Source organism: Drosophila melanogaster, chromosome 3L (assembly GCF_000001215.4).
Source record: "Drosophila melanogaster chromosome 3L".
In the NCBI taxonomy this organism is placed as follows: domain Eukaryota; kingdom Metazoa; phylum Arthropoda; class Insecta; order Diptera; family Drosophilidae; genus Drosophila; species Drosophila melanogaster.
Window position 1 is genome coordinate 1,844,964 of NT_037436.4, and position 17,391 is coordinate 1,862,354.

Below are 17,391 nucleotides of genomic sequence, written 5' to 3' on the forward strand. Positions count from 1 at the left end.
CGGCTGCTGATTGAGTGGCAAATGTTTGCAGCTTTTCCTCGCATTGTTGTTGCGGTCGTGTGTGCGCAATATGCGAAACAAGTTCGTTGCCCAAGTCATTCGTTTGATTTTGAGTTTCGTTCTGTCAGATGCCTTGCGCAATACGATCTGATGGTAGCGAGTTCACAAGTCAACAGTGAGTGCAGAACGTAGGTTATAATTTAAATTAATTATGCAAAAACGTATTGCAATTAACATATTGAACTAAGCCCAAACGACTCACAGCAATTAACATTTACTCATGATTTGCTTTGATCATTTTCGACCAGCGGCCACTACGCTTTGTGGTTAAAAAAAAACCGCAGAAAAGAGGGAGTCGATGGAAAAAAAAAAACAATACCAACTGCAGTAATTGAACAAACCGGTGACCTTGACCAACGCCGAATGGAATTCACTGGAAATCAAACTGCAATCAATAGACAAAAGAGTTCAGCAGCGTGGTAAAAAATGTTAGAAAAAGCGTAATTGATTAATAAAATCACCGGGGCACAATTTGCTTGTCATACAAATTTCAGTTAAAATCTGATAATACAGTGAAGAAAATCTGTTTTTTCCTTTTCTCGTAAAGTGCAACCACCAAAAAAGTAACTATACCAAGGTCAAACCAACTTCAATTGGTTCCCTACCAAATTGTTATTTTTGTAAACGCTCCGAGATTTGGGTTTCAATTTTCTGACAGCTTAATGCCAAAACTTTCGGTGGGCGTTCGGCTTATCAGCCGTCCAATTACAAATGTGAATGGGGGGGAGACACCAGTAAACAGACAACAGCTTAATCCGTGCAATTATGTCGCTCGAAATTTACATAGATCACCACCATTGTTCCGCGGATCGACCAGATCGACCAGATCGACCTTCAGGCGGTGGCCCAGACCAGCTCGGACCAGGCTTAGAATGGAGACCCAGCAATGGCAATTTGCCATGACCAGGCCAAGACAAGACCCGGGACCCAATCCTCGGTCGCATTTGGTGTGCATGCTGATCGCTTTTCGCAATGCATTCACTGCAGTCCGCAGGGGGCGTGGCGCTTTACAAAATTTCCGCTTTGGGTCTCTCGTATCGAATTGGTTTCTATATGGTTTTGTAATTGTCTGGGCATTGTCATTTTTGTTGCTGAAATTTGTGGCTCAGCTCGCTGATTTATTGGCTCTCGATAAAGTGCATTGTTCACTGGCCCATGGCATGTCCAATGCTTATCGCATTGTTCGCCATATCCGGCTTAGAATTGTTCCTAGAGCGCGATAACTCATAGTTATATATATATATATATTTCATACCTGGCGCTCTTGCAACACAATCGCGAGGCAAGCCGCAACAGAGATGTCTCGCCGTCTCCATCCGCCGCATCTTATGATCTTATGATCCGTGCACCCCCATCCCAATCCCACGACTGCGTTAACCGCAGCTCAATTGTTGGCAATCGCTTCTTGCACAACGTCGACGTGTGGCTGCCCTGTAATCAAAGATTGAACTCGGTCTACATGCAACTCCCTTTGAACCCCCGGCTTGTGTTTTAGTCTGCGTTGCGTGGGTGTCGCCGCCTTGTGTCTATCGCCACCAACATGACAGTCCAGTTTCTGCAAGCCCCAAAATCTACACGAGCTGGTCTGGAGTTGGTCTATGGTCTCTGGTAAGCAGGCTGGCTGCTTAAAGAATGTGGGGCCCAGAAGATTCTTAAAAAAGAAGGCTGTGCTACAATGGCTTCAAGCACCAATCCAATGTGTTGAAATAGCTATATACAAAAAGAATGCCATTAACTTTTATTGCCACGTTTTGTGCCTGCAAATTTCCTATAATTTCCTGCACAAATTTCCCGCTCCTAGACTGCAGCCGGGGCAAGTTTGTTGCCCAAGTCTTTTGTTTAGTTTTGCATTACAAATATTTTGCCACTTGAACAGCCGAGTCATAACCACGCCGCGCTGCAGCTTAAGGTAACGGATTAACCATTGTAATGTAGTTCAAACAGCACATTCACCCATTAACCCACAATTGCCGGCGGACACGGCTTTTCCCCCCCAGTTTTCCACTCAGTTTTCCATTTCAACTGGACACACCCAGCGCCGAACGACATGATTGCGGAAGATCTATCATATTTGGGCCAAGGAACGGTTGCTGACCGTTTTGGTGGCGCCCGCCCGAACAGGGACAGTAGTGGGTGAATGCAGGCCGAAATTCGTGAGGTTTGCTTTTTGGCCTAACTTTAGATTGCTGGCCGAGGATTATTTATTTTTAAATATTTTAATGATTTTTTTATGCTGAGCGTAGGCCAACACCCTCGCCCCGTGGATTATGCAAGGCGGTTTCTGTTCTCCCTCCCAGTGCGGCAAAAACGCTTTCGAAAGTTGCAGCTGCTCCATGCAGGCCGCAACTGAGACAGTTGAGTCGCTTACTCGGTTACTCGGCTAGCTCCACATGACACAATTTGTTAACTAGATTATTATGTAAGGCCCACTCTCCCCTCCCCCTTTCTCCCCACCAACCTTCCATCGTCGGTGTCTAATCAAACGGCATGCAAGCAGCCGCCTAGCTGCATATGCAAAAATAACAATTAGCCATCATTTTGATGCCGGCAACGAGCGAAAAGAAATCCCAAGACTCCACTCCACTCCACTCCACTTTACGCCACTCCAATTCGGTTTGCTTGCAGACAGGCGGAGATGGTAATTAAATCGCTTGCGATGATAGGTTGCCGGGCCAAATTGGGTTGACATCTTGTGTGAGCCCGGCTAATTGATGGCCAATAAGTCTGACCCAATCATCATTAGAAGCGAATGCGGAAGCTGCGAAGATATGCCGAAAAAACCCTAGTTCAAATTGCCTTTTTCCCCACCTAATAGATCATTAATTACACGAAAGCAAAAGGCAAAAGCCAAAAGCTACGCTACACACCTCGAATGCTATTTCAATTTCGTGCAGACAGAAATCAAAAATAAATATGTAGACAAATCTTGACCAAATTGATCGACGGTTCTTGACTCTCAATCTCAATCTCAGCTCACTTTCGGTTTCGATATTAAAAGGCAATTCATTTTTTCCGCCACTCCGTCCGTTGATTGTGTGCGATTGGCTGCAACTCCCATTCGCGGATGATGATTAATGGAGCCCCACCGATCTGGGATGGTCCCCCATCTAATGGCCCACAATTGTGGCAATCGCTGTAATTAGCCATCGGCTTGGAGCCATGTGCACATATTTCTGCCTTAATTGTGTCACTTTTGCAATGCTCGCAAATAGTTCATTTGCACAATGCTGCCGATGAATTTGTGTCAAGTTCAGAGTCGCCGAAGCGGAGATTTCAGTTTCCACGTATCATGAGGAAACTCGCTTTCGGCCAGCATTCAATTGCCGCAAATATATGGGCTTTTTGTTGGATTTTCCTCGTTTCCCCCACCACCAACGCTCTTGTCAAGCCAGCTAGGTTGACATTAAGGCCAAACGAGTTGTGCGTTTACGCACGATTCTGTTGCAAATGAATGAATGGTCACTCGATTCATTCAGTTGGCCAGGTTGTGTGGCGCGTGCTGTTCAGACACGCAGTCTACAAAATCACTGCAATATGAGGTAACTACATCCTAGCATCTTAATACTAAATAAATCAAAAATCAAAAAACGAGGATTACCAGCATTACACTCTTCTTATTTCGTATATATATATGAATAATTTGAATAGATTTTCTTTTTGGTTTAATTTCCTGCTGATTGCAGCTTTCCACAGCGGAATTCGGTAGCCCGTTTTCCGAAAACCTCAAATACTTGGGCATCTGGCAACACAAATTGCAATGGCTGTTTGGGGCATTCACATGCACATGGCGAGCGACTTGGACCTGAGGCACTTCATCATCGTGGAGCAGGCTGGCCTTGTCAATGCCGCTTCGGAGGAATAATAATATGAGTGGCGCATATCTGGTGCAGAGTGCAGCAAACAATTGCGATTGTCTTGCAGTTGCAACTGCAGTTGCGGCCACAGTTTTCTCACACGATTGAGTCAGTTTTGGATTCAGTTTTCGAGTATATGGAGCTGTATGGTGTATGGTGATTGGCGTGTGAGAAATGCCACGATCCGCACCCATCCACTTGGGCCAGGCAATTAATGTTACGACTTCAATTTGGTTCTGGGTATCCAACTTTTTGCTCAGGTGATTTTTGCGTTTTTGAAAGTTCAATTAACACGCGACTTAAACAACTGAATTAACTTAATTAAGTACCCATTCGTTTACTTTTACTCTCGTCCGCTGCTCTGGTCCGCCGATCAATTATCTTGACCCTGAAATTGTTTGGAGCTCGTAAAACGTCGATCAGCTTAACGCTTAATTATCTCAGATTTCCCGACGGGGAGCTGCAAGTTTAGAGCAAATGGTCAATCTATTATGGCCAAAGAAAATGCCGATATGCTAAGTAGATTAAGATTGATAGCTGCATCAAATAATTCTCTAGTAAGCATATAATCTTAATTATAAAATTGCATATAGCTCAATTAATAGGCTTGCGAATAATAAAAGAAAAAATTAAATTTTGCAATTATGCATCATAGTTGTATCTAAAGTGCAATGGGATTCCACACTGATTACTTGCCACTCAATTTTCGCTGATCTGCGTGGGAATCTCCACGCCAACTACCGATTAACTGAGATCTTTATATTGAAATGTTACATTCATAATTCCCGAGATCAGCTCGACAATTTGTCGAGCGATTGGAGCACGTTTAATTACAATAGAATTTGCATGCGAACAGAACAAGATATAGATATATATATAGCTTAGCTGGGCATGAATCACTTGAAAGCGAGTGCCGCATGCTCGGTAATTGCGAATAAATCGAAATGCATTTCATGTAAACGTGTTAAAGAGCACAGACATATAGACTAAATGCGAGGCTTAGCCGAAGGTCGCGAATGGCCAGCTACGTCAGCCCATTGAAACTGAAATTGAAATTGTAATAGTAAAATAGTAACAACTACGGACTCAGATTTTTCCCACAGCCAGCGAACGCGTTTGGGCGTTTACTACTGCCAACTGCCAGTTGGCTTTATTCCGCGAAGTTGGCTTTGAGTTTAATGGCCAACGGCGCTGGCATGGCATTAAGTGGCCAACTATAAATGCGATCGACTTCTATATTTCATATCCTGACACCCACCGAAAAACCAGCAGATTTCTGTGTTTCTGCTTGGCTTCTGACTTTTCAACAAATTGCAGTGGCACTTGGCCTTTGCAATCGCGACCTGGAGGTCGTCCAATTCCACAAACACATGGTGCACTCGAATCAGAGCTGGCTGCGTGATCTACCTAAGCGGTTTTTATCCGTATCTTGTCCCAGCAGTTCCTTGAGATATATCTTTATTCTCCAGTCCATATGCAAATCTATATACAATTAGCGTCGAAAGGGGGCGTACTTCGAAAACAATCAAGTGGTCTAAATACAGGTATTGGCACACTTTAATAAGCTTTTTATAGTTCTTTGTGGGTCGTGCGGACTGTCATTAAAAATCTTATAGATCAATTAAATAAGATCTAAGTCCGTTAGCTTTAGAAAGGAAAAGTACGCTGCTCAGTTGTCTGTAATGTTGTTTTACTAAAATTAAATTTAATGTACCATAATTGAGCAATATTTAAAACATAATTTTTAATAGAACTGTCAACCAAAGGTAATTTTTACTTCCTAACCCGTTTTACTTGGTCAAATAAATGTGGCATAAAAAACCCTAAAAGCTAGCTAAATAAATTACCATAATAGCTTCCCCGTCCAAGAAATCGTTGAATACTTTAGGGGCTCATGCGATTTGCTAATCAGGAACTAACCAAAGTACTGGCAAAAGCATTTAGTGGACCTCCTTTGGGTCCTTGAATACCATAAACATATAACATTTATTCAGGAAACTTAGCCACATATCATCAATTTTGTATGTTGTTTGTTTTGTTTTCAATAAATATTTTTCAGTAGTATGTATTTTGGGCTTAATATCTAGCAACATTTTGTTGGTTATCATAATTTAATGTATTTCGAATACAACAAGAATCATAGATAATATTTATATATTAGAACTAATATGGAAATACTTCGGTGTGTGCGTGTGTGTGAATGTCGGTGTGCAGAGAGCGGGTATCAGATGTGTGTCAGTGTGTGTAAGTCGAGACATTATGTATAAGTACAATGTAATCGTAGTTTCTAACTAAATTCCTCGCGGGTTTGGTAACTAAATTAGAACGGTAGACAATACTTGGCATTTGAACTTTCGTCCAACGTTTTTCTTTTTGTGACAATGCAAATTCTTTGATTTTTGGAAAGGGTTTATTTGACTTTGGTTTGTTTGGCTTATTTGGCATTGCGGATCTACAGCATTTGGTTTCTTCAGTAGGAATTGAAGCCAGCGTTGCGTTTGCGTCCCATGTTGCAGATCTTGAAGTGGCAAGGCGACATATCTGGAGAAATACGAATGGTTAGTACACATTCTCTGGGCTGAAGCTATGAGTTCATGCCACACTTACATTGTTTACGAACTAATGGGGTCGGAAATTAAACACATGGAAATAAAACGAGCCAAAAACATAAATTAGTCAATCAATCATGCCACACTTAAGGATCACATCAATTTTGTTATGCGGATAATAGTGGGAGAAATATCTTCTTAAAGTTACAATTTAAGTATCTTAATCACTACTCACACTGAACGTTCTTCTTGGTGTTGTGATCCTTGAGGGGATGTCCTGGCATCACCTTCTTGCTGGGCATATTGGTCAGTTCGTTAACGACGTTGTACCGCAGCTCCTCGCCGCCTCCATTATCGCCGAGCCTGTGCAGTCGAGCCAGCAGGCGGGAACTGGGCGCCACCTGCTCCTCGCTCTCCTGGGTAACCCCGAAGTCATCGTAGTCCACGGTGAGCAACAGATCCCTCAGCGAGGGCCACTTCCTGGCGAAAGCCGGCACCCGCTGCTGCTTCTGTTCCTGCTGTTGCTGTTGCTGTTGCTGGTACTTCTGCGGATTGGAAGTGTGGACACATGGCTAAGTTTTCCTCGCACATTGACACACTACCATGTAGGGTGGCCTGCTCTTACCAACTGGTCGCCGTAGTAGTTGTTATCATCGTTTCCGCCCCCCAAGAGCTCGCTGAACAACAACTGCGTGTTGCGCGCTGGACGGGCCATGGCGTCTCCCGGTCCAATCGCCACTGACAGGAGCACAATGACAATGGCCCAGTGGACAGGCGAGCAGCCACATGTGGTGGGCGCGGACAGGGCGGACATCCTCAACTGCGGAGAATCAAAAGTCAATCAAAACATTAAGGGGGTCACTTCGGTGGCTCGAGGTGTAGATATTGCTATAGCCCTTAGCTTTAATGCCAGTCCTCAAGTTTAAACGAAATTCTAAAATATGTAGATACTAACAATTCTAGGCTCGAATAATTAGGCAACACATGCCACAGGCACCCCTACTCCACTTTCAGGACCTTCCAGGACCCTCGAGTGCTTACGCAAAGGGTTTCCTATTACAAACAACACAAGGTGGCAAAAACAAAGCGAATTGTGGCTGAGGCTGGGCAAAAATGCGTGAATGCTCCGTTTCGAGGGGTTTCGGCCCACTCGTACTTTAAATAAGTCACGTTGCAGTTGGCCAACAAGTTGGCCTGCTCAATGGAATCGGGGCCGTGTTCCAGTTAAAAGTTTTGGCTTTCTTTTGATGCCAGTTCACGGATTCAGGTCACATTGCAGTATCATCACTTGATGTGCGGCGGACACGGGTCATCAGTGGGATTGGGAAGGCGATGGCTATGCCCTCGTAATTGACATTTATGAAATATTAATGCCTAATTAAGCTTCAGCCCGGAAAGCGGGAGTGACCGGAATGCTAAAGGTAAGCGGCGGGCTCATTATCAAATAAGGATTGAGTTCATTTCGGGGAGGATGGTCGCTGACTTTTAAAAATGGCCAGTCATTTGGGGTGGTTAGCAAATGAATGAATGGTGCGTCAGATGGGTGGCTCGATTATGAGCAGAAGAGGCAGCTAAGTTAAACTAATAGAAGTTAAAACAAGTTGGAAAGCAAATTAAGAATGACCTTTAAAAGCGGTCTATTGTAAGCTATTGTAAGTATGCTGCTGCAAATATTCAGCTATGCTTTTTTTCAATTGGACAAATTGCGTTAAATTGGCGTTTATTTGGAGTTATAAAAGTATATCAAAAGCACCTTATCTGGCTTCTTAGTAGCATTATTGCCCTAACCGCACCATCTTTCACTTAATTCGCTGTTTGATTTTCTATGGCGCCAGGTGACTTGCAACATATTTTCCATTTATTGCAGTTTATTACCGAAAACAATCGAAAAAGCACACCACCTCGCTATTTGGTGTTGCTGACTGAACCAGATTTTCTTCTATTTTTATTCACTTTTTTCACAGCGAGTGCAAGCGATAAACTCTGGCGATCGTGTCAGCGGTTTTCGCATCTCGATCGGTAATTTATGTCGCAGAGTAATCGCACGCCAAACGCATTTTAATGGCCCAATGAATATGAAAAAATGCCTCTAGAGCTGATAATGCACTGGTGTCGTGGCTAATTTGCGATCCCCAGCCAGGAGTCATCTCTATTTTGGTGTTGGAGCCAAGGCCTCGCTCGTAGAGGTTCCATTGAACCCACGGGGCGTGGCTCTTCCCCCATAAACATATAGTGCTAACTGGTATAACTACATATGGGAATTTATTTGACAGTTTTCCATGACGGCTTCGCGGTTATTACAAACTGAAACCGAACGGTGTCCGATAAGCGATAACAAGATGTCAAGGTATAGTTGACTAAATGTAGTTACTAAATTGCTAATTATGCTGCCAAGAAGTACGCACATCTATAGCTACGATATTAATCATAGAGTGCCAAATACTTGAATGAACACATGTAAATATTTGTTATATCGCCAGTTTTGACTGGTACATTCTAGAAGATCATCCAATAATACAATCATTTCGTTCGCACGTCAAATAAAACCTAATCTATGCTCAGAATCCCGAAGCAATTCACTGACATATTAAAAAATCAAACTAGGCTGGGGGTCTCGCCTTCTATGACCCAAATCGTATCATCAACTGGGAATGGGCATATATAATAATAAAATCGTTCTTATTCTTTTACTTGCCCGCCATAAAGTGCGTCATCGGAGGCGTCATAAAATATCGGACCACAAGCAACATGGAGAGCTAGGAGCTCGATCTTATCAAGAACAATAGGTTCAAATCTACTGACACGCCCTCTTTTTTTCCGCGCTTCTCGGGCTGTGTAAACAAAAGCTATCTGCATCCGAATCTAAGTTGGAATCCCCCCCTCCCAAGTAAAACTACGCAATACCTTCCAGCGATTCACGCGACTCTTTCCATTGAAACTTTAGGATTTCGCCTTTCGCTTGCAGCCCTGATAAGACGACTACACTTATTTTCTATATGTGGAACGTAATTAAAATCGAAAATCCCGCAGTGACAGTTCTGAAAACCTCTGCTGATAATGTATAAATAACTCAATTTATATATAAAGCTTCATTATCAATGAGTCGACGTAAATTTGGGCGCTAAAATGGGCGCCATTCAGCTGAAACTCAATGATTACATTTAAATGTACAAATATTTAGAGTATAGGAAAATCCAAGGATAATCTGTGCCACAAGATAATTATAACTTTGAGTAAGTTTTTTACAGTTCTAGTTTCGATTTAATAGTTAGTAATACAAACTCACCTTTGTCCAAATTCACAGGAAACAATTGAAAACTTTGACAGATATGTCTAGTTCTTGACACTTGATCCCGAATTCTGTCAGTTCCGGTTAACACTTTTCACTGTAACTGTACTTTTTACTGTAGCTGTACTTTTTTACTGAGTTGTTCCAAAAATAAATGTCAAATTAGAGCTTCAGCCAGCTAATGAACGCCACTAAATAGATTGCTGATTTGGCTTTAAATTATTTTTTTGTATTTTATTCTCCGCTGGCGAATCTCAACCGTTAGGTGTGACAATGCAGAATAAACGCAGGTCCGTTGGGAGCATTTGTTTATATAGGCGCTCGAAGACCGACGCCGCAAAAAGGGTAAATCAACAGGTGAAAATCAACAACCGACGACTTTTCCACTTCGGAGGTGACAGAAGTCAAATGCTCGTGTGGGCGGCTCGGATGGACTGGATTTTCGCCCACCAATGGGTGGGGTATTGAGTGTTTGTGGGGTTTGGGTCTCTGGTTGCACGAGTACTTGAAAAGTTTTTGTAATTTTATTTCTGCGCTTCTAATTTTGGGCACAATCTCGGATTTAGGCACTCGGATTCCTACTAAACGCGTTCTGCTCTGGCGGCGAACTAACTCATCGAATCCCACCAGCACCGACTCAAGTCGGTTGGAGCCTTCGGCCGCGATCTTCGTGCGCTTGTCGTGCCACGCTTTTGACAAATCGACCGATAAAGCCAAGATTTATGATCGGTGGGCCATATAGTTGGCGCTGCTGACTGCGCTACAGCACTGGGGATGGGTCATTTGGGTGCGCTGTGTCAGCAAATTAAGTCACTTGAATTATGTACCACTTCGATCTCTGAACCGTAAGTATTTTACTATCATCTAGGGCGTACTCCCTCGCCCGGTTCGTTAACTCAGGGCTTTGGGACTTCAAGGTGATTTGAGCAAGGTTTTTATAGTCTGTGCACTGGGATGATAGTGCCAGGGTGAGATTCGGAAAATGTTCCCACATGAACCAGTACTTCAACTGTAGGTCATTAAACTCGTCATGACTTAGCTGGAATATTTTAAATGTTAATTGGGTCAATGTCGACTTGCAGTTTTTCAACAGCGGAAGCTGAGATCGCAAAAGGCATTTCCAAACTCATGGAATTCAAATGAAATCATCACATGATTTGAGTTCCTTACACATTTTGGGTACATGTAAATATGACCCATTGTGCAGGGTGAACCTGTCACAAATGTAAATAAAATATTTTTAATGAGACATTAAGATTAATTGGGCACTTGTAAATAGAACCAACCCATTGTGGGATGTGCCTTTCACAAATCTAAATAAAAATGTTTAATCTATCATACAAGGGGGTTAAAAATAAAGTTTATACGAAAATAGCATGGAAATTTACACATGTCCATCGCATAGATAACTACACCGATCTCTTATCTCTTATGCGTACCTAATCATTCGCGTATCTCGGCAAATCTTCATTATAAAAATCCAAAAAAATATGACGCAACACCTTGCCCGGATTAAGTCACACAGAAACCCAAATTAATTGGGGGTGCCGTCGCATAAAAATCTTTAATTAAAATTTTCGACGTATTTTAAAGATTGTGTTTTGCTTATATAGAATCTCCCCCGAGTCATTTCCCAAATATAATGCGTCTTAAAAGCAAAGTCCCAGTAGACAGCAATTAATTCCGTCTAGTCTATAATTGGATGATCCGAACTCTCGAAACCTCTTGTCTGATCCGAAAATATCGGAAGGTAGCCCACGCTTCTTCCGCAGACTTTGTGATTAAATTGAAATTTATGGTTTCATCACCTCTATTCCGAACCCAAATCCGGCGGGGGTGTCTCGCTCATCACTTGTCCGACTGATTCTGATAAGCGGGCTCTTTGGACACCGCCCAGAGCTGATAGCAAATTAAGTGGCAGCCATATCAGTGCTAATTGACACTTATTAAAACGCGACCGACTGAACCGACACTGCTTGCCGGAACAAAGGCACCAGCACGTGCCGCCAATTATCAGCCACTCGAGTTGAGGATATCACGTGACAGCCGATGTGGCTGCTTCACTGAGTCATCTGTCGGATAACTTTCTCAAACTTCCATAAACAATGCACTAAATTGAACTTTATTGATACGGTCGCATAAAACCAGTTTGAATTGCCGCCAAAGCCGGACTTAACCGCTTTGCAACACTGCCAGTGTTAGATGTTGTGGTTGTAGAGTACCTCAGAAATAAGCTTTCCTCACTTCTTTGAACATGTGTAATCGCTGAATTGTAATATCCTCGCATGTATCCAAATTCATGATAGAGTATTGCTTGATGTTGCTAAAACACTTCAATATTTAAGTTATTTGTTAGTAATAATATTCTTGTTCAGCAATCTGGATTATTGTAAGGGCCAAGTAATTCTTATCAACTTATCTGTCACCAGTAGGAACCCCCTGTTTGTTGGCAGAATTAAAGAACATTCGCTCTGGTCACACTGCTCCGTCAATTGGACTGTGGGGGCGAAAATAAAAATAAGAATAATCATGTCAACGCTGCAGCTGGAATTTTCGCAGGCAATGACCGACTTTAAGAAGATGTTCCCGGACATCGACCGCGAGGTGATCGAGGCCATCCTGCGGGCGAACCTGGGGGCCGTGGACCAGACCATCGACGCCCTGCTGGCCATGTCGATTGACAACCAGGTGAGTGGAGGCGCCTGTGTATACTAACGTCTATGCTGTACTAACCCACTAACGAACGCAGAACGAGAAACTGCGCAATGAACTGGATGCTAATGTCTCGCCCCAGCAGAGCCTCATCAACCTGAACGACTCGGACAGGGACCTGCAGCTGGTGGACACCACGGACGGCGGAGGAGCGGGTGCAGTCGGTGCACCTGGAGCACCCAGTGCGCTGTTACCGACGGCCGGTGCATCGCCGAACCATCAGAACACGGGCGCTTCGCCCAAGCAGCGCCCGCTGGGAGCGGCCAACAGCAAGGGAAGCAGCCAGAACAACACGCCCACCAAACGCAGCAGGCGTTGGAATCCGCCCATCCTGGGTCCACTGCCTGCGGGCTTTCTGCGCATAACGCCCGCTCCCGGGCAGCAGGACTTCGAACTGCCGGACGAACAGTTCGCCCTGATGCTGCAGAACGAGGAGTTCATGAATCAGCTGCGCTGGAATCAGGACTTCATGAACGCCCTCGAGAAGGAGCAGAGCGGCAAGGCTAAGGGCGAGGACGACGCACCCTTCCAGGAGCGGCTCAAGAACATGGGCAAGATGTCGCGCAAGAAGTTCCTGCAGATGGCCCGAGTCTTCACCTGGCAGCGCAACAAGAAGGTGACCACGGCCAAGCAGATAGACTCCTTGCCGCTGCGCGAAGAGCCCAGCGACGACGAGGATCACCACCACCAGCAGCGTGATCAGCAGCAAGCGAGCCAGTCCAGCCAGCAGCAGGGTCAACTGCAGCTGCGCAAGTGAAGCGGATCGTTTTGTTATCTAATCTCAACGGCCATAACGTGACGATCACGTGCGCTAGTAATCTCCCCAGTTCCCCAGTCCAAAGTAATCTCCGGGCAAGAACGAAATCTGAAATCTCCTATCCCAATCTCGACACAAAGATGCGATGGTATTACCCTAGTTTTAACCTTAAGTGCAATTTTTACCCTACCGTGCAATACCCCCATATACCCATACATATATTCCTTGTTTGTATACGTTTTGTTTACCCTTTCGTTGTTGCCAAATTAGCGTAGTTAAGTTTTATGCATAATTTGTAATCGATACTAAGGCGGCCTCTTTTAAGCCGCGATTGCTAGAGATTGCTAGAAAGCCACACTCACTCACACGTTCGACTGATTATAAAAAGCGTTAATTAACAAGCATCACACCAGGAATCGGAGGCGAGTCCCCCAGTATAGCACTTTGCTTAGCCCAAAACCTAGTCATGAAGCGGAACTCGAGCCACTTATTGTACAGTAATAGAAACTACCACGTAACTCTGTCTTAAAATTCACTTTCTACATTTTAACTGCTGGCGAGCGATTCGCCGGCTTCTACGAAAAGCATGCATTATGATTGTATATCTCAACCCGCGAATCTCTCGGAACTTGCATACCATATCAGCTGTGGATACAATGCGGTTTTACTACTCCTACGCCCCAACTTAACTCCGAATCGATCCTATCGCAGATCTTACGCTGGATTAACATGCGTGCTATAAACTAGCAGAATATTATAATTATAAAGACGAGCTATTTGATTGTAATTGTATATGTATAAATATTTGAATAACAACCTTATATAACTATTCCAAGTATCAAATACAGATATTTCAAAACTTCAATGCAATCGTCTTGTCTTTAACTTCTGAATGAACTATGCTAAGAATAAGGCATACGCTCCACAAATGAATTTATTTAATTTTTATTTTGTTTTTGCATTTCCTTTTTAATTTTTTATAAACATAATACATTTATTAATAATTAAAAGATGCTCGATCATGTCGACCTACTGCGTCGCGAATTCGGGACTGCCAGGATTCTGAGATCAGAGGCTCTGTGTGGGGTCCCAAAAACGCGACCAGTAGGGAAACAAGTTCGAAAAAATGGTTTTTCAATTACATTTTTCACACGCTCATTATTACATTATGTTATTGTAACGGTTGGTTTGTTTGTTGTTTATTATGTTCAAAAATGATTTGTATCTTTATCATATATTTAATATATACGCTTGGGCTTAGGTTTTATTTAGTTTACTTTTAATGTTGGTTGTTGGCTGTGTTTAGACTTTGATTTAAGGGCATATTGGTTACTACTCGTACGCGAAGTTTATGCAATGTTTATTATGAAATATTTGTAAATTACTTCGTTTTTAGGTTTCTTTTCATTTTGGGATTGACACGACAGTTTAGTTTGTGTTAAACCATTTCTTATGTATTAAATATTCTAGAATTTGTGGCTCTCTCTGCACTTCCTGCTCCTCTTCTTTTTACCAGGAAGCGGAAATGAGCCTTGGCCGCAGGAGCCTCTTGTCTCGATTCCGCTTCCGTTTTCGTGTAGCTTTTTCGCTCTCTGAGAGCGCGCCGGAAATGTGTAGGTGTGTTTGTGTGTGTGAGTTCTGGTTGCGAATGTGTGTGTGTGTGTGTGGGATGTGGCTGGTATGTGTGTGTTTGGGGGGGGGGGTTCAGATTTGATGCAACTGATCGTGGTAAACAATTAATTGTAAATTTGTTTTAAACTAATTTCTAAGGGGGAGGGGGCTCATTACTTCTGGTTGTTTGCAACATTTTGACATCATTTGCATACAATATTTTTATAAAATATGTTCCTTATTCATGATTCATTTCCTTTCTCGATTTATTTGCTCATTTCTCTCGTGGAATTTGTTATCTTTATCTTTTAGGCGTACAATTTAGTTTAGCTTAATTTGATTTGTGTTTCGAATGTTGTTTTCGGTTCTATTTAAAGATATACTTGTTGTTGGTTGGGCTTTCGCGTGTATAAGTAGTTGTAGTTGTAGATGTGTAGAGTACAATCGAAAAGAATCAATAAATACGAATGTTTTAGTTTACGAATGTTTCACTTGTTGCATAATTTAAAAAACGGCTCAAAAACGAACGACAAATATATTTAAATATGTAGATATATATATATAATAATTCCCCATATGAATTAATGGTTAATCAGCGAAAAATAGTACAATCATAATAGTAGTAAATGGTAATAATTACAAAAACTTGAAACAGTTAAAAACATTTGTCAGTTTAAGTTTTGCTTGTATATAGTAGATTGGTTATTTCAATTCGACAATTGCCATCGGATCCAAAACGAAACGAGAACGAAAAAAATTTGAAAATTCTTTACTTTACGCTTATACTTTTGCTCCTCTCTCCTCCTCCTCTGTTATATATTTTTTTTTTTGTTTTTTTAGTTTTGGTGGTTTTTGGAAGTCTTATAGCAGAACACATAGGGACTTTTTCGGCTTCTTCTGTTTCTTCTCGGGCGACTTCTTGTTGATCTGCCGGACCAGGTCGTAGAAAATATCGTTCACATTCACTTTGGCTTTGGCTGAGGTCTCCATGAAGGCGCAGTTGAACTGGGTGGCCAGGTTCTTGCCCAGCTCCTTGCCGACGACGCGCTCCTCTTCGAGGTCGCACTTGTTGCCCACGAGCACCATGGGCACATCGTCCGTGTCCTTCACCCGGAGTATCTGCTCGCGCAGGTCCTGCAGATCGTTAAACGTCGATTGCGCCGTGATCGAGTAGACCAGCACGAATCCCTGGCCGTTCTTCATGTACAAATCCCGCATGGCCGTGAACTGCTCCGTACCCGCCGTGTCCAGGATCTCCAGCATGCACTGCTGTCCGTCCACCTCCACCTGCTTCCTGTAACTGTCCTCGATGGTGGGATCGTACTTCTCCACGAAGATGCACTGGACAAACTGGACTGTCAGCGCGGATTTGCCCACGCCGCCGCTTCCAAGGACCACGATTTTGTACTCACGCATGCTGGCTGCTGTGCTGTTTGTATATCCTTCGTATATCTCTTGTTTTGTGCTAAATTCTAGGGAAGAGACCCAAAATGCAGGTAGGCCAGGTAGGTGGGTTCACTTTCCAGGTGGCTCTCCCTCGAAAATCACTTGTTTTTAGGCGTTGTTCGGCGATTGCTTGTCGGTTGCAGTTGTTTTTTGTTTTTGTTTTTTTTTGTTGCTCTTGCTTATTAGTTAATATATGTTTTATATTTAAAGTAAATTGTTTGTTGTTGTTGCTTTTGCTGTTGATAACCTTTGTGCCGTGTAAGTGACTGCGTGAGTGTGTGTGTGTTAGTGTGTGTGAATGTGTGATGGTGTTTGTGCTCCCTCTCTCGCTCGCTCCTTCCGCCGAGTTGCGTGCGTTCAATTGTTGCTTTTTTGAGCGGAAATATCCTGGCTTGACTGTTCCTCGAGACGGCCGTCACTGCTACCGAGAGCACACTGTGGGGGGAGTAAGAAGAAAGGCGCTTTTTAGACACAATAAACGCTAAATTCTTTGCGAGTCTTTTTGGTTTGCGTTTTTTGGTATGCTGAGAACTGACTGCACTCCCTCTTTTCTTCTTCACAACTCTCTCGTTCTCGTTCTCGCTCTAATGATTCATTTTCAGGGTTGCCAGGCGGCCGCACCGAACGCAGCGCCCCACTGCAACGCCTCAAGCCGGAGATTCCCTTAAATTTCACTCAGCTCTCTCACTTAAAATGCACTTAAATTGCACACTGGGCACCCATGTGCGTACATCGGCCTACCGAACGGCCACTAAACAACTGAACCACGCAAATGCACCCGCATGTCGGGCGGCAGGGCAACTCTGGGCGGAGTTTTACCTATGCTTTTCACTCGCTGCCGCCAACTGCTTGCTCCTTGGGGACCGCTTCACCTGTCGCCGCTCGCGAATCGCTTCACTTTTAATTTAACACTAGTTTGCCTTGTAATTTCTTTACTTTTTCGCCCTCAGCGAACAGCGAACACTCAAAGACTAGGGCTGCCAAAGCATCGATGGCACTATCGGCACTCGCAGGCCGAGGGCTACGCACGACTATCGCAATGGCTTAGCGATGACACTTTTAAAGCATTGCTGTAAATTTTAAAAATAAACTATAAAATTTATATTCGAAATA

General features: G+C 43.3%; 3 protein-coding genes across 9 annotated transcripts; 1 reads left to right on the forward strand and 2 right to left on the reverse strand.

The window, feature by feature from the left end:
• Positions 1 to 5,951: 5,951 nt before the first annotated feature.
• CNMa (CNMamide) lies at positions 5,952 to 10,628 on the reverse strand. 3 transcript variants are annotated; one of them, NM_001202092.1, is made up of 5 exons: positions 9,750 to 10,628; positions 7,089 to 7,283; positions 6,699 to 7,008; positions 6,522 to 6,533; positions 5,952 to 6,455 (listed from the first exon to the last, which is right to left on the reverse strand). In NM_001202092.1, the coding sequence occupies exons 2-5, from the start codon at positions 7,275 to 7,277 to the stop codon at positions 6,385 to 6,387; spliced, it is 582 nt and encodes a 193-aa protein (NP_001189021.1). In that variant the 5' UTR covers positions 7,278 to 7,283; positions 9,750 to 10,628; the 3' UTR covers positions 5,952 to 6,384. The 3 variants fall into 3 exon arrangements, with proteins under 3 accessions (NP_001189021.1, NP_001261294.1, NP_647669.2); NM_139412.2 differs by having other exon boundaries at positions 6,309 to 6,455; positions 9,750 to 10,346; NM_001274365.1 differs by lacking the exon at positions 6,522 to 6,533 and having other exon boundaries at positions 9,750 to 10,346.
• Positions 10,629 to 12,201: 1,573 nt separating this feature from the next.
• Positions 12,202 to 14,084, forward strand: CG12024 (uncharacterized protein). Of its 3 annotated transcripts, none has more exons than NM_139413.4 (2): positions 12,202 to 12,440; positions 12,502 to 14,084. In NM_139413.4, exons 1-2 carry the CDS (start codon positions 12,282 to 12,284, stop codon positions 13,219 to 13,221), a joined length of 879 nt encoding a protein of 292 aa, NP_647670.3. In that variant the 5' UTR covers positions 12,202 to 12,281; the 3' UTR covers positions 13,222 to 14,084. The 3 variants fall into 3 exon arrangements, with proteins under 3 accessions (NP_647670.3, NP_001189022.1, NP_728683.1); NM_001202093.2 differs by having other exon boundaries at positions 12,547 to 14,084; NM_167921.3 differs by having other exon boundaries at positions 12,550 to 14,084.
• A 67-nt stretch (positions 14,085 to 14,151) lies between these two features.
• Rap1 (Rap1 GTPase) lies at positions 14,152 to 17,276 on the reverse strand. 3 transcript variants are annotated; one of them, NM_057509.5, is made up of 2 exons: positions 17,098 to 17,276; positions 14,152 to 16,713 (listed from the first exon to the last, which is right to left on the reverse strand). In NM_057509.5, the coding sequence occupies exon 2, from the start codon at positions 16,246 to 16,248 to the stop codon at positions 15,694 to 15,696; it is 555 nt and encodes a 184-aa protein (NP_476857.1). In that variant the 5' UTR covers positions 16,249 to 16,713; positions 17,098 to 17,276; the 3' UTR covers positions 14,152 to 15,693. The 3 variants fall into 3 exon arrangements, with proteins under 3 accessions (NP_476857.1, NP_001189023.1, NP_001261295.1); NM_001202094.2 differs by having other exon boundaries at positions 16,967 to 17,276; NM_001274366.1 differs by lacking the exon at positions 17,098 to 17,276 and having other exon boundaries at positions 14,152 to 16,853.
• Between the last annotated feature and the right edge of the window lie 115 nt (positions 17,277 to 17,391).